This window comes from Pseudophryne corroboree, chromosome 1 (assembly GCF_028390025.1).
Source record: "Pseudophryne corroboree isolate aPseCor3 chromosome 1, aPseCor3.hap2, whole genome shotgun sequence".
Taxonomy (NCBI): Eukaryota; Metazoa; Chordata; class Amphibia; order Anura; family Myobatrachidae; genus Pseudophryne; species Pseudophryne corroboree.
In genome coordinates, this window is record NC_086444.1 from 23,075,952 (window position 1) to 23,092,161 (window position 16,210).

The 16,210-nt window shown below is 51.9% G+C and overlaps 1 protein-coding gene across 4 annotated transcripts in view; it reads left to right on the plus strand.

Moving 5' to 3' along the window:
• The window catches only part of UNC13B (unc-13 homolog B), a 341,072-nt gene that overhangs the window by 76,880 nt on the left and 247,982 nt on the right, over positions 1 to 16,210 (plus strand). For all 4 annotated transcript variants that reach the window (XM_063957658.1, XM_063957634.1, XM_063957642.1 and 1 more), the window contains exons 12-14: positions 7,227 to 7,390; positions 15,791 to 15,941; positions 16,030 to 16,098. In XM_063957658.1, the coding sequence (XP_063813728.1) occupies positions 7,227 to 7,390; positions 15,791 to 15,941; positions 16,030 to 16,098 (384 nt within the window). The remainder of the gene's footprint in view (positions 1 to 7,226; positions 7,391 to 15,790; positions 15,942 to 16,029; positions 16,099 to 16,210) is intronic.

Genomic DNA, 16,210 nt, shown 5'->3' on the forward strand with positions numbered 1-16,210 from the left:
ATTGTATATGTGTGGCTGGTGAGTGGTCTCTGTATATGTGTGGCTGGTGAGTGGTCTCTGTATATGTGTGACTGGTGAGTGATCATTGTATATGTGTGGCTGGTGAGTGGTCTCTGTATATGTGTGGCTGGTGAGTGGTCATTGTATATGTGTGACTGGTGGTAAGTGGTCATTGTGTATGTGTGGCTAGTGAGTGGTCTCTGTATATGTGTGGCTGGTGAGTGGTCTCTAAATGTGTGACTGGTGAGTGGTCTCTAAATGTGTGACTGGTGAGTGGTCTTTGTATATGTGTGGCTGGTGAGAGGTCTTTGTATATGTGTGGCTGGTGAGAGGTCATTGTATATGTGTGGCTGGTGAGTGGTCTCTGTTTATGTGTGGCTGGTGAGTGATCATTGTATATGTGTGGCTGGTGAGTGGTCTCTGTATATGTGTGGCTGGTGAGTGGTCTCTAAATGTGTGACTGGTGAGTGGTCTCTGTATATGTGTGGCTGGTGAGTGGTCATTGTATATGTATGGCTGGTGAGTGGTCATTGTATATGTGTGGCTGGTGAGTGGTCATTGTATATGTGTGACTGGTCAGAGATCTTTGTAAATGTGTGACTGGTGAGTGGTCTCTGTATATGTGTGGCTAGTGAGTGGTCTCTGTATATGTGTGACTGGTGAGTGGTCTCTGTATATGTGTGACTGGTGAGTGGTCTTTATATATGTGAGGCTGGTGAGAGGTCATTGTATATGTGTGACTGGTGAGTGGTCTCTGTATAAGTGTGTCTGGTGAGTGGTCTTTGTATAAGTGTGACTGGTGAGTAGTCTTTGTATATATGTGGCTGGTGAGAGGTCTCTGTATATGTGTGGCTGGTGAGTGGTCTCTGTATATGTGTGACTGGTGAGTGATCTTTGTATATGTGTGACTGGTGATTGGTGTTTGTATAAGTGTGACTGGTGAGTGGTGTTTGTATATATGGCTGGTGAGTGATCTCTGTATAAGTGTGACTGGTGAGTGGTCTCTGTATATGTGTGGCTGGTGAGTGGTCATTGTATATGTGTGACTGGTGAGTGATCATTGTATATGTGTGACTGGTGAGTGGTCTTTGTATATGTGTGGCTGGTGAGTGGTCTCTGTATATGTGTGGCTGGTGAGTGGTCTCTGTATATGTGTGGCTGGTGAGTGGTCTCTGTATATGTGTGGCTGGTGAGTGGTCATTGTATATGTGTGGCTGGTGAGTGGTCATTGTATATGTGTGACTGGTGAGTGGTCTCTGTATATGTGTGGCTGGTGAGTGGTCTCTGTATATGTGTGACTGGTGAGTGGTCTCTGTATATGTGTGGATGGTGAGTGGTCATTGTATATGTGTGACTGGTGAGTGATCATTGTATATGTGTGACTGGTGAGTGGTCTCTGTATATGTGTGGCTGGTGAGTGGTCATTGTATATGTGTGACTGGTGAGTGGTCTCTGTATATGTGTGACTGGTGAGTGATCATTGTATAAGTGTGACTGGTGAGTGGTCTTGTATAAGTGTGACTGGTGAATGGTCTTTGTAGAAGTGTGACTGGTGAGTGGTCTTTGTAGAAGTGTGACTGGTGAGTGGTCTTTGTATGTGTGTGACTGGTGAGTGATCCCTGTACGTGTGTGGCTATTGACTGTACAATATGGGGAATAGCAGAACACAAATTGACTTGTTCTTAGAGAGTGAAGGTCAGAACCTCAGCATATATAGAGGGAAGGTCAGAACCTCAGAATATATAGAGCGAAGGTCAGAACCTCAGAATATATAGAGGGAAGGTCAGAACCTCAGAATATATAGAGCGAAGGTCAGAACCTCAGAATATATAGAGCGAAGGTCAGAACCTCAGACTATATAGAGCGAAGGTCAGAACCTCAGAATATATAGAGCGAAGGTCAGAACCTCAGACTATATAGAGCGAAGGTCAGAACCTCAGACTATATAGAGCGAAGGATAGAACCTCAGAATATATAGAGCGAAGGTCAGAACCTCAGACTATATAGAGCGAAGGTCAGAACCTCAGACTATATAGAGCGAAGGTCAGAACCTCAGAATATATAGAGCGACGGTCAGAACCTCAGACTATATAGAGCGAAGGTCAGAACCTCAGCATATATAGAGCGAAGGTCAGAACCTCAGCATATATAGAGGGAAGGTCAGAACCTCAGAATATATAGAGGGAAGGTCAGAACCTCAGAATATATAGAGCGAAGGTCAGAACCTCAGCATATATAGAGCGAAGGTCAGAGCCTCAGCATATATAGAGTGAAGGGTCAGAACCTCAGCATATACGGAGAGAAGGTCAGAACCTCAGCATATATAAAGTGAAGGTCAGAACCTCAGCATATATAGAGTGAAGGTCAGAACCTCAGCATATATAGAGTGAAGGTCAGAACCTCAGCATATATAGAGTGAAGGTCAGAACCTCAGCATATATAGAGGGATGGTCAGAACCTCAGCATATATAGAGTGAAGGTCAGAACCTCAGCATATATAGAGTGAAGGCCAGAACCTCAGCATATATAGAGTGAAGGTCAGAACCTCAGCATATACGGAGAGAAGGTCAGAACCTCAGCATATATAGAGTGAAGGTCAGAACCTCAGCATATATAGAGTGAAGGTCAGAACCTCAGCATATATAAAGAGAAGGTCAGAACGTCAGCATATATAGAGCGAAGGTCAGAACCTCAGCATATATAGAGCGAAGGTCAGAACCTCAGCATATATAGAGTGAAGGTCAGAACCTCAGCATATATAGAGCGATGGTCAGACCCTCAGCATATATAGACCGAAGGTCAGAACCTCAGCATACATAGAGCATAGATCAGAACCTCAGCATATATAGAGCGAAGGTCAGAACCTCAGCATATATAGAGTGAAGGTCAGAACCTTAGCATATATAGAGTGAAGGTCAGAACCTCAGCATATATAGAGTGAAGGTCAGAACCTCAGCATATATAGAGTGAAGGTCAGAACCTCAGCATATATAGAGCGAAGGTCAGAACCTCGGCATATATAGAGTGAAGGTCAACACCTCAGCATATATAGCGTGAAGGTCAGAACCTCAGCATATATAGAGTGAAGGTCAGAACCTCAGCATATATAGCGTGAAGGTCAGAACCTCAGCATATATAGAGTGAAGGTCAGAACCTCAGCATATATAGAGTGAAGGTCAGAACCTCAGCATATATAGGGGGTCATTCCGAGTTGTTCGCTCGTTGCCGATTTTCGCAACGGAGCGATTAAGGCGAAAATGCGCATGGTACACAGTGCGCATGCGCTAAGTATTTTAGCACAAAACTTAGTAGATTTACTCACGACAGAACGAAGAATTTTCATCGTTGAAGTGATCGGCGTGTGATTGACAGGAAGTGGGTGTTTCTGGGCGGAAACTGACCGTTTTCTGGGAGTGTGCGGAAAAACGCAGGCATGCCAGGATAAAACGCGGGAGTGTCTGGAGAAACGGGGGAGTGGCTGTCCGAACGCAGGGCGTGTTTGTGACGTCAAACCAGGAACGAAACGGGCTGAGCTGATCGCAGTGTAGGAGTAAGTCTCGAGCTACTCAGAAACTGCTAAGAAATTTCTATTCGCAATTCTGCAAATCTTTCGTTCGCTATTCTGCTAAGCTAAGATTCACTCCCAGAGGGCGGCGGCCTAGCGTGTGCAATGCTGCTAAAAGCAGCTAGCGAGCGAACAACTCGGAATGAGGGCCATAGAGCGATGGTCAGAACCTCAGCATATATAGAGCGAAGGTCAGAACCTCAGCATGTACGTAGTGAAGGTCAGAACCTCAGCATATATACAGTACAGCAGTTTCTTTTCATTCACAGACATCTTTCTGTTCATTTTTCAGTTCTTCCACAATCATCGCAGCTCTTACTGTGTACCTAACCCGTATCTAGAGCCACTACTTTCCATTAGTCATAGACCATAATGTTAATGGAATAATTGCCACACATCTCTCAGTGTAGCAAATATAAATAATTAAGAAACTGTAAAATATATTTCTTATTGGGGATATTAGAAATGATTTAACAGCTCCATTCATTAAAACTCCCTTGCTGGGAAAGTGGGCGGCACGTTCCACGCTTACACTACCACGTTTCTGCTATTGCACCTGCGCGGCCACTGAGATACTGTAGCCTATAGGCTACAACAACTAACACCATCTAAAGCCGTGGGGAATATTTGCGTGAACGGAGATGGAGGGGGCGAGACATTTCTGCGGCCGTGCCCTCATAATAATCTGCTGTGATGCTTAAATAACCCGGCAGTCCTCTGAAACCGCCCGCTGTCGGAGGATTGACCGCAAAAGTTATGTCCTAGGCCTCTTAATGTGTAGCATTGACCTTAACAAGTATGTGATTTATGCATGGCGTTCCTCGCAGTCACCTGTACCTGGAGCGCTGCGCCTATGGTGCTTGCAATAAAGCATTTTCTGGCTTTTATGGACTAAGCGACTGTCATGGAAGACTACGGCCCTGCGGCTGACGTTGGCTGGGAGCAGCGTGTATCTTTCTGAAGGACTGACTGTCCTCTGAGTCACGTTCCCTATGAAATGAAAGTATAATTGATATATGCTCTATTTTGAGCGGACTCTGTACAGCGTGGATTAATAATACAGCTTGTGAAGGTCGTCCGGCGGGGACCTGTATTACAACGCAGGTGGCACGACTCTGTACATTATGTCCAACAATTCCACCATCTCCGCCTTCCTCCGGCCCAGCGCCAATCCCCTTCTGTAATAACCAGGGCTCTTTACTGCCTGCTGGATTAAATTAGTGCCAGTGGTCTATGTGATATTCTTGGGAAGCTAATTACATGTAAATGATTGTAATGTCTTGGACGTACAGTCAGGGACTGGATTAAATCCTTTGTCTGACTTCAGTTTAAAGTCTATTATTCCACAGCACTTTGTGGAGGCCCCTTCAGTGTACAGTGACGCAGCGTCAGGCGCAGATTATATCACAATAACATCCATTAGATGCTCCGTGGGGCCGCTGTGGCTGTGGAAGACGTCACGGCTGTGAGCGAATGTCTGCAGGGAGCCTGCCGGAGAATCGGGAACAATGCACTTCTGTAGAACATCAAACGTTTCTTGATGTATCCATTTACGGTTTCTCTGTCTTGGCGCTTTACGGGAAGATGAAACCGGTCCCTGCCTTTAATCTCCGTCTATTGTACTCTGAGAACGGGCTCCTGTATTCTTCCATTTCTTCATAGAACAATTCACTTACCATCCTGCTACTCAGCCTCTTCCTCCTCGGTTTCACACAATTATCCCTAAGTCCTCTGTTTCTCCTCCCCCCTAATGTCTCTGTCACCGCTCATTCTAGAGTGTCAGCTCACACGGGCAGGCTCACCTACCCTCGTCGTCCTGTGTCTGTCCACTTTCCCTCCTCATTGTACGTCCTGTCACGTCTCAGGCTGAATTCTTCTCTTTGTGGTGTTCATTTTATTGTACGGAACTGTAATTATCGTATATGTCAATGGGGGTCATTCTGAGTTGATCGCTCGCTGACGATTTTCGCAGCGCAGCGATCAGGTGAAAAAAATGCATTTATGCGTATGACCCGCAATGCGCACGCGCGACGTACGGGCACAAAGCTCTTTGTGGTTGTGCTCAGGTTCTAGCGAAGTTTTTCTTCGCACTGGCGGTCGCAAGAAGATTGACAGGAAGGGGGCGTTACTGGGTGTCAACTGACCGTTTTCATGGAGTGTTTGCAAAAACACAGGCATGTCTGAAAAAACGCAGGCGTGGCTGGGCGAGTGTATGACGTCAAATCCGGACACGAACAGGCTGACGTGATCGCAAACGCTGGGTAGGTTCAGAGCTACTCTGGAACTGCACAAACTGTTTTTGCAGAGCTCGGCTGCACATGCGTTTGCACTTTTGCTAAGCTAAAATACACTCCCCAGTGGGCGGCGGTATAGCGTTTGCATGGCTGCTAAAACTAGCTAGCGAGCGATCAACTCAGACTGACCCCCATTATGCAGATCTTGTCTGTGTGTCTTGGCTATTAATTGTGCCCATTCACTTTTCATTCTGATTAAACGGCTTCTCTGTGTGTCATATCCGTGTTATGCTGTATGGCGGTGCGACATTTAAGTGTATCTGGTGATGGCAGACAGGTAGAAGTTGCAGTGAACGATACCACCCATTCCCCATAAGCAGCGTTACATATATGCCTGGTTCCTATTACTGGTCCTGTGAGCTGACATTCTCCTGCTTCTCATTATATCAGCGAATTACACTGTTTCTAATAATAATTTTATCTCTATAGCGCTCTTTCTCCAACAGGACTCACAGCACTTTACACACATCAAAAACAATGGACATAATACAACAAGATTTAAGTAATACAGCAATAGACAAGCCACACGGACATAAAAAAAAGCAAATGTAGAGTGCACAGTAAGCATAATTCAGGATTAGTGTAGGGATTTTTAGGTAATAACTTCAACTGGTTATATATTCCACCCTCACAGGTACCCAGGTGAGGCAGCCATCTTGGGCGCGCTGCATTGAACTACCCTGGGTGAAATAGTCTACCCCTAGAAGAGATGACACAAAATGGGTCATGTCTCCTGTGTTATCTTCGGCACAGATCTCTGGAAACATGGTGCTTGAGCTATGTCTCCGGTGATACCTGTGGCAACAACGGAGAGGTAAGTATGTTTAATGGGTGCAGTGAGTGCTCCCCTCGACCCAGTGGCACACCCTGCACCTATAGTTCCCAGGTTAAGTGCCCAGAGATATTAATTTACTACCCGTGGTAAGTCCGTCACTAGCCCTGAGGTTGCACTTAACGTAGAATTCTTCTCACACCCTACAGAGGTGTGAACGGAAATCCACGCTATTGCATAGCTCCGGGAAGTCAACCCCCGAGCTATGAGTTACTGTGCGCCAATCGTGGGCTTGCCTCAGGAAATTATTAAGGCCCCTGACCCTAGTGCTAAAGGGCATATGTGTACTAAGCCTTGGAGGAAGCTAAAGTACCAGCCAATCAGCTCCTAACTGCAGATTTGCTGGTACTTTATCTCAGGGAGTCCGGCGCATTAATCCTGCGGTTAACTGAATCGCGCCCATAAAGAGACCAGCTCATCTGTAATACACGGGGCATGCTTATGGCATATTAGATTATTAGTCTGCTGTCCAGCCCATGTGGGTAACCTACCCCCTGCAGCGTTATAATGAGTGGCCCCATCCTTCCTCTTGCAGAACCTCTTTCACCACCTCACAGACATACAGGGCAGCGGGGTGGTGAAGATTCCAGAAGCAAAGGGCGACGACGCCTGGAAGGTTTACTTTGACGAGACGGCCCAGGAGATTGTCGATGAGTTTGCCATGCGATACGGGATTGAGTCTATTTACCAGGCCATGACGTGAGTATGAGAATTGGGTTGTTATGTGTTGTTGCTGTCATATCTGTCATTCCATGCCAGCACATCGTGACAGTAAGGCTGCTTTATTGCTGATTGGCCCAAAATGGCTATCCATATGTGATGGGGACCAATCAGCTTGCGGATGTTGGATGGTGCTGGCCTCATATGTGAGTACGTTTTAGGGTCTAGTGGCGGCTGCGATGGGCTATAACTCTCTTATAAATGGTCATGCTTATGTACCGAGCTCTGGCCTGCCGCTGGTCCATCACTTATTATGGAGCAAGTAGCGGAGGAAATATAGGACCTGATTCAGGTTCAGTAGCAGAATCTACTACTGGTTCCTATCATATACTGGGGGCCGCCCAGCATGCAAAGTGCTGCCCAGCGACAGATCCACGAATTAAAGGTAGGCCCCTGCATACACAGACATGCTACATATGCAGGCACACCACTGCCATCTTTTTCATCGGAGCAGCCGCCAGAAAAACGGTCCGAACATGCTTCCGTTGTCCATACCACTCCCCCAAAATACTGCAGCAAGGCCTCCCCCCCCTTCCTGACTACTACTGCTTTCAATCAATGCTTCCGGGATGCGATCACACTGTGAGGTTCTACACATGCACATTACAGCCGCTGCGCATGCACAGATTACCGAAAGTCGCTTGTTTGCGATTTTCGGTAGTTTGTGTGCCTTACTGAATAAGACCCATAGGCACTTCTTATAACAACTCCTGTAGATGTGCAGCTGCCCGTCCGCCTTGTCATTGCTGTGAGGGCTGGGACACTGTCAGTGTTGTGAGTCTGAGGACTGGGATGCTGTCAGTGCTGTGAGTCTGAGGACTGGGACGCTGTCGGTGCTGTGAGTCTGACGGCTGGGACGCTGTCAGTGCTGAGAGTCTCAGACTCATTTCACTGACAGCTTTCCAGCCCTCAGACTCACAGCACTGATAGCGGCCCAGCCCTCAGACTCCAAGCGTCTCAGCACTCAGACTCATAGCACCGACAGCGTCCCAGTCCTCAGACTCACAGCACTGACAGCATCCCAGCCCTCAGACTCACAGCACTGACAGTGTCCCAGCCCGCAGACTCACAGCACCGACAGCGTCCCAGGCACCAGACTCCCAGCACTGGCAGCGCCCCAGCCCTAAGACTCTCAGCAATGGCAGCGTCCCAGTCCTCAGACTCACAGCACTGACAGCATCCCAGTCCTCAGACTCACAACACTGACAGCGTCCCAGTGCTGTGAGTCTGTGGGCTGCAACGTTGTCAGTGGTATGAGTCTGAGTGCAGAGACACTTGGAGTCTGAGGGCTGGGACACTGTCGGTGCTGTGAGTCTGAGAGTGGGCCGCTGTGAGTCTGCCGGCTGGGACGCTGTCGGTGCTGTGAGTCTGAGGACTGGGACACTGTCAGTGCTGTGAGTCTGCGGGCTGGGATGCTGTCGGTGCTGTGAGTCTGAGGACTGGGACACTGTCAGTGCTGTGAGTCTGCGGGCTGGGACACTGTCTGTGCTGTGAGTCTGCGGGCTGGGATGCTGTCGGTGCTGTGAGTCTGAGGACTGGGACGCTGTCAGTGCTGTGAGTCTGCGGGCTGGGACACTGTTGGTGCTGTGAGTCTGAGGACTGGGATGCTGTCAGTGTTGTGAGTCTGAGGACTGGGATGCTGTCAGTGCTGTGAGTCTGAGGACTGGGACGCTGTCAGTGCTGTTAGTCTAAGGGCTGGGACGCTGTCAGTGCTGTGAGTCTGAGGACTGGGATGCTGTCAGTGCTGTGAGTCTGGGGGCTGGGGCACTGCCAGTGCTGTGAGTCTGATGCTTGGGACGCTGTCGGTGCTGTGAGTCTGAGGACTGGGGCGCTGCCAGTGCTGTGAATCTGAGGGCTGGGACGCTGTCAGTGCTGTGAGTCTGATGCTTGGGACGCTGTCGGAGCTGTGAGTCTGAGGGCTGGGACACTGTCAGTACTGTGAGGCTGTGGACTGGGATGCTGTCAGTACTGTGAGTCTAATGCCTGGGACGCTGTCAGTGTTGTGAGTCTGAGGACTGGGACACTGTCAGTGCTATGAGTCTGCGGGCTGGGACGCTGTCAGTGCTGTGAATATGAGGGCTGGGCCGCTGTGAGTCTGAGGGCTGGGGCGCTGTCAGTGCTATGAGTCTGAGGGCTGGAACACTGTCAATGCTGTGAGTCTGATGCCTGGGACACTGTCAGTGCTGTGAGTCTGAGGGCTGGGACGCTGTCAGTGCTATGAGTCTGTGGCCTGAGACGCTATCAGTGCTGTGAGTCTGTGGACTGGGACGCTGTGAGTCTGAGGACTGGGACGCTGTCGGTGCTGTGAGTCTGAGAGCTGGGATGCTGTCAGTGCTGTGAGTCTGAGGACTGGGACGCTGTCAGTGCTGTGAGTCTGAGGGCTGGGACGCTGTCAGTGCTGAGAGTCTGAGGACTGGGACGCTGTCAGTGCTGTGAGTCTGAGGGCTGGGGCACTGCCAGTGCTGTGAGTTTGATGCTTGGGACGCTGTCGGTGCTGTGAGTCTGAGGACTGGGGCGCTGCCAGTGCTGTGAATCTGAGGGCTGGGACGCTGTCAGTGCTGTGAGTCTGAGTGCTGAGACGCTTAGAGTCTGAGGGCTGGGCCGCTATTAGTGCTGTGAGTCTGAGGGCTGGGACGCTGTCAGTGCTGTGAGTCTGAGTGCTGAGACGCTTGGAGTCTGAGGGCTGGGATGCTATCAGTGCTGTGAGTTTGAGGGCTCGAATGCTATCAGTGCTGTGAGTCTGAGGGCTGGGACGCTGTCAGTGATATGAGTCTGAGTGCTGAGACGCTTGGAGTCTGAGGGCTGGGCCGCTATCAGTGCTGTGAGTCTGAGGGCTGCAACGCTGTCAGTGATATGAGTCTGAGTGCTGAGACACTTGGAGTCTGAGGGCTGGGACACTGTCGGTGCTGTGAGTCTGAGAGTGGGCCGCTGTGAGTCTGCCGGCTGGGACGCTGTCGGTGCTGTGAGTCTGAGGACTGGGACACTGTCAGTGCTGTGAGTCTGCCGGCTGGGATGCTGTTGGTGCTGTGAGTCTGAGGACTGGGACACTGTAAGTTCTGTGAGTCTGCGGGCTGAGACACTGTGCTGTGAGTCTGAGGACTGGGACGCTGTCAGTGCTGTGAGTCTGAGGGCTGGGATGCTGTCAGTGCTGTGAGTCTGAGGGCTGGGACGCTGTCGGTGCTGTGAGTCTGAGAGTGGGCCACTGTCAGTGCTGTGAGTCTGCCGGCTGGGACGCTGTCGGTGCTGTGAGTCTGAGGACTGGGACACTGTCAGTGCTGTGAGTCTGCGGGCTGGGATGCTGTCTGTGCTGTGAGTCTGAGGACTGGGACGCTGTCAGTGCTGTGAGTCTGCGGGCTGGGACACTGTTGGTGCTGTGAGTCTGAGGACTGGGACGCTGTCAGTGTTGTGAGTCTGAGGACTGGGACGCTGTCAGTGTTGTGAGTCTGAGGACTGGGATGCTGTCAGTGCTGTGAGTCTGAGGACTGGGACGCTGTCAGTGCTGTGAGTCTGAGGGCTGGGACGCTGTCAATGCTGAGAGTCTGAGGTCTGGGGCACTGCCAGTGCTGTGAGTCTGATGCTTGGGACGCTGTCGGTGCTGTGAGTCTGAGGACTGGGGCGCTGCCAGTGCTGTGAATCTGAGGGCTGGGACGCTGTCAGTGCTGTGAGTCTGATGCTTGGGACGCTGTCGGTGCTGTGAGTCTGAGGGCTGGGACACTGTCAGTGCTGTGAGTCTGAGGGCTGGGACACTGTCAGTACTGTGAGTCTGAGGGCTGCAATGCTGTCAGTGATATGAGTCTGAGTGCTGAGACACTTGGAGTCTGAGAGCTGGGACACTGTCGGTGCTGTAAGTCTGAGAGTGGGCCGCTGTGAGTCTGCCAGCTGGGACGCTGTCGGTGCTGTGAGTCTGAGGACTGGGACACTGTCAGTGCTGTGAGTCTGCGGGCTGGGATGCTGTCGGTGCTGTGAGTCTGAGGACTGGGACACTGTCAGTGCTGTGAGTCTGCGGGCTGGGACACTGTCTGTGCTGTGAGTCTGAGGACTGGGACGCTGTCAGTGCTGTGAGTCTGCGGGCTGGGACACTGTTGGTGCTGTGAGTCTGAGGACTGGGACGCTGTCAGTGCTGTGAGTCTGAGGACTGGGACGCTGTCAGTGCTGTGAGTCTCAGACTCATATCACTGACAGCTTTCCAGCCCTCAGACTCACAGCACTGATAGCGGCCCAGCCCTCAGACTCCAAGCGTCTCAGCACTCAGACTCACAGCACTGACAGCGTCCCAGCCCTCAGACTCACAGCACTGATAGCATCCCAGCCCTCAGACTCACAGCACTGATAGCGGCCCAGCCCACAGACTCACAGCACTGATAACGGCCCAGCCCACAGACTCACAGCACTGAGAGCGTCTCAGGCCACAGACTCATAGCACTGACAGCGTCCCAGCCCTCAGACTCACAGCACTGACAGTGTCCCAGGCATCAGACTCACAGCATTGACAGTGTCCCAGCCCGCAGACTCATAGCACCGACAGCGTCCCAGTCCTCAGACTCACAGCACTGACAGCATCCCAGCCCTCAGACTCACAGCACTGACAGCGTCCCAGCCCGCAGACTCACAGCACCGACAGCGTCCCAGGCACCAGACTCCCAGCACTGGCAGTGCCCCAGCCCTCAGACTCACAGCACTGGCAGCGTCCCAGTCCCCAGACTCACAGCACTGACAGCATCCCAGTCCTCAGACTCACAACACTGACAGCGTCCCAGTGCTGTGAGTCTGTGGGCTGCAACGTTGTCTGTGGTATGAGTCTGAGTGCAGAGACACTTGGAGTCTGAGGGCTGGGACACTGTCGGTGCTGTGAGTCTGAGAGTGGGCCGCTGTGAGTCTGCCGGCTGGGACGCTGTCGGTGCTGTGAGTCTGAGGACTGGGACACTCAGTGCTGTGAGTCTGCGGGCTGGGATGCTGTCAGTGCTGTGAGTCTGCGGGCTGGGACACTGTCTGTGCTGTGAGTCTGCGGGCTGGGATGCTGTCGGTGCTGTGAGTCTGAGGACTGGGACGCTGTCAGTGCTGTGAGTCTGCGGGCTGGGACACTGTTGGTGCTGTGAGTCTGAGGACTGGGATGCTGTCAGTGTTGTGAGTCTGAGGACTGGGATGCTGTCAGTGCTGTGAGTCTGAGGACTGGGACGCTGTCAGTGCTGTTAGTCTAAGGGCTGGGACGCTGTCAGTGCTGAGAGTCTGAGGACTGGGACGCTGTCAGTGCTGTGAGTCTGAGGGCTGGGGCACTGCCAGTGCTGTGAGTCTGATGCTTGGGACGCTGTCGGTGCTGTGAGTCTGAGGACTGGGGCGCTGCCAGTGCTGTGAATCTGAGGGCTGGGACGCTGTCAGTGCTGTGAGTCTGATGCTTGGGACGCTGTCGGAGCTGTGAGTCTGAGGGCTGGGACACTGTCAGTACTGTGAGTCTGTGGACTGGGATGCTGTCAGTACTGTGAGTCTAATGCCTGGGACGCTGTCAGTGTTGTGAGTCTGAGGACTGGGACACTGTCAGTGCTATGAGTCTGCGGGCTGGGACGCTGTCAGTGCTGTGAATATGAGGGCTGGGCCGCTGTGAGTCTGAGGGCTGGGGCGCTGTCAGTGCTATGAGTCTGAGGGCTGGAACACTGTCAATGCTGTGAGTCTGATGCCTGGGACACTGTCAGTGCTGTGAGTCTGAGGGCTGGGACGCTGTCAGTGCTATGAGTCTGTGGCCTGAGACGCTATCAGTGCTGTGAGTCTGTGGACTGGGACGCTGTGAGTCTGAGGACTGGGACGCTGTCGGTGCTGTGAGTCTGAGAGCTGGGATGCTGTGAGTCTGAGGACTGGGACGCTGTCAGTGCTGTGAGTCTGAGGGCTGGGACGCTGTCAGTGCTGAGAGTCTGAGGACTGGGACGCTGTCAGTGCTGTGAGTCTGAGGGCTGGGGCACTGCCAGTGCTGTGAGTTTGATGCTTGGGACGCTGTCGGTGCTGTGAGTCTGAGGACTGGGGCGCTGCCAGTGCTGTGAATCTGAGGGCTGGGACGCTGTCAGTGCTGTGAGTCTGAGTGCTGAGACGCTTAGAGTCTGAGGGCTGGGCCGCTATTAGTGCTGTGAGTCTGAGGGCTGGGACGCTGTCAGTGCTGTGAGTCTGAGTGCTGAGACGCTTGGAGTCTGAGGGCTGGGATGCTATCAGTGCTGTGAGTTTGAGGGCTCGAATGCTATCAGTGCTGTGAGTCTGAGGGCTGGGACGCTGTCAGTGATATGAGTCTGAGTGCTGAGACGCTTGGAGTCTGAGGGCTGGGCCGCTATCAGTGCTGTGAGTCTGAGGGCTGCAACGCTGTCAGTGATATGAGTCTGAGTGCTGAGACACTTGGAGTCTGAGGGCTGGGACACTGTCGGTGCTGTGAGTCTGAGAGTGGGCCGCTGTGAGTCTGCCGGCTGGGACGCTGTCGGTGCTGTGAGTCTGAGGACTGGGACACTGTCAGTGCTGTGAGTCTGCCGGCTGGGATGCTGTTGGTGCTGTGAGTCTGACGACTGGGACACTGTAAGTGCTGTGAGTCTGCGGGCTGAGACACTGTGCTGTGAGTCTGAGGACTGGGATGCTGTCAGTGCTGTGAATCTGAGGGCTGGGATGCTGTCAGTGCTGTGAGTCTGAGGGCTGGGACGCTGTCGGTGCTGTGAGTCTGAGAGTGGGCCGCTGTCAGTGCTGTGAGTCTGATGGCTGGGACGCTGTCGGTGCTGTGAGTCTGAGGACTGGGACACTGTCAGTGCTGTGAGTCTGCGGGCTGGGATGCTGTCTGTGCTGTGAGTCTGAGGACTGGGACGCTGTCAGTGCTGTGAGTCTGCGGGCTGGGACACTGTTGGTGCTGTGAGTCTGAGGACTGGGACGCTGTCAGTGTTGTGAGTCTGAGGACTGGGATGCTGTCAGTGCTGTGAGTCTGAGGACTGGGACGCTGTCAGTGCTGTGAGTCTGAGGGCTGGGGCACTGTGAGTCTGTGGACTGGGACGCTGTGAGTCTGAGGACTGGGGTGCTGTGAGTCTGTGGACTGGGACGCTGTGAGTCTGTAGCCTGAGACGCTCTCAGTGCTGTGAGTCTGTGGGCTGGGCCGCTACAAGTTCTATGATAGATGAGTGACGCTCGGATTGTGTCTGTATCATGTACATCACAGCATTGTGAGCAGTCACTTATCTCATCGCTTTCTGCTGGTAAATTATAGGTTTCTCTCCTGAAGTACATGAATCACAGCCTGCAGTACATTATCCCCAGCCAAGGCTGCGCCAAAAATAGTCATTCTTATTAACAGCGTAGAAACACTTCACAGTAACATCAGACGTGAGAGCGGCTGAGGAGATGGCGTATAGATGATGGCATTATGGGAAGATGTTTACATTCTAACATATGTTGCCTGCAGTAAACAATAATAATCTAGCTTTCATTACGCTAAAGTAAAAGACGTAACGCTGTCATGTGACTGGTAGCTGCGGTTACAACTCATCCGCCATCATGCGCCCCTCCCACAATCCTTGGACACACTCTCACTGTGATGTTCCAAGTGCTTAGGCCTCAACAATGAAGGGTAACTGTCATGACAGCGTTCATTGGAAACACCTTAGAATAAAATGGAGTCAATATCAGGTGTAAAGATGAGCGCTGTCTTCAATGTCATTTCCTGAAGAGCTGACACTCGCAGAATTGCTACAGGCGTGACGCAGCTCAAACTGTCTTCCTTCTCCGCTGCATAGAAATCCGCTGCCTGAGGAAGCTGGTGCTGACATTCCCACATAAAATGTTATTAGCGACCTCGACAATAGCGGGGGAAGGGGGGGGGGGGTAATATGTCCATCACATTCTGTATCTGGTTAGGTTCTGGTTAGATACGAGAATCCGCCGCTGGTTTCTGGGTTATTCCTCCGCTTCTTTGTATGACCTGATAGCTTACTTACTAGTCTCATTACACTGAGCAGATGGAAGACAAAGCTTTACAGGAGGCCGGCGAGGGAACCGTCGTCGCCCTCTGGCTTTGGCATCTAGCTGACGTTTGTTGGACCTGTCTCCCTGCTTTGTGGCCTGAAGTGGGGGCCATCCGAGTTCTGCTCAGCGGGCAGGCAACTAGCGGGTGCCCCTTTCATCACCAATTGACTCCAGTCACCTGGCACACCTGGATGGATAACAGCCCTGCGGACAGAAATATGGGCCACAGGTTTGGTAGGGTGCAAGCCGCGTTGGCATATCCTTGCACAGGGTTCTAGGGTGCGCAGTGATGAGCTGGCGATGCCGCCGCCTGAGACATATGTCAGTACTGAGTAGCTGCCCCTGAAGCTTTGTCGCAGTAATAAGCGATCTGATGATTAACATTACAATGCTTTTCATTCGCAGACACTTTGCCTGTCTATCATCCAAGTACATGTGTCCTGGCGTCCCGGCTGTTATGAGCACCTTACTCGCCAATATCAATGCCTACTATGCCCATACTACCGCCTCCACCAACGTGTCCGCCTCTGACCGCTTCTCAGCGTCTAACTTCGGGGTAAGTCTCCGCACCGTGTTCACAGCGTCCGCCTGTCTGGCTGTTGCTGTTCCCGCACGATATTAATCTCTCTGTTTTCTGCGCACAGAAAGAGCGTTTCGTGAAGCTCCTGGACCAGCTGCACAATTCCCTGCGCATCGATCTCTCCATGTACCGGGTAAGCTCCGTCATGACAGCACACAAAAAGCTATGATTGCAGAGCGCCAGCCCCGAGATGCTCCGCTCTCCTCATCAGACCCTGGAACAATGGCTCCGCTCTCTGAACTCCC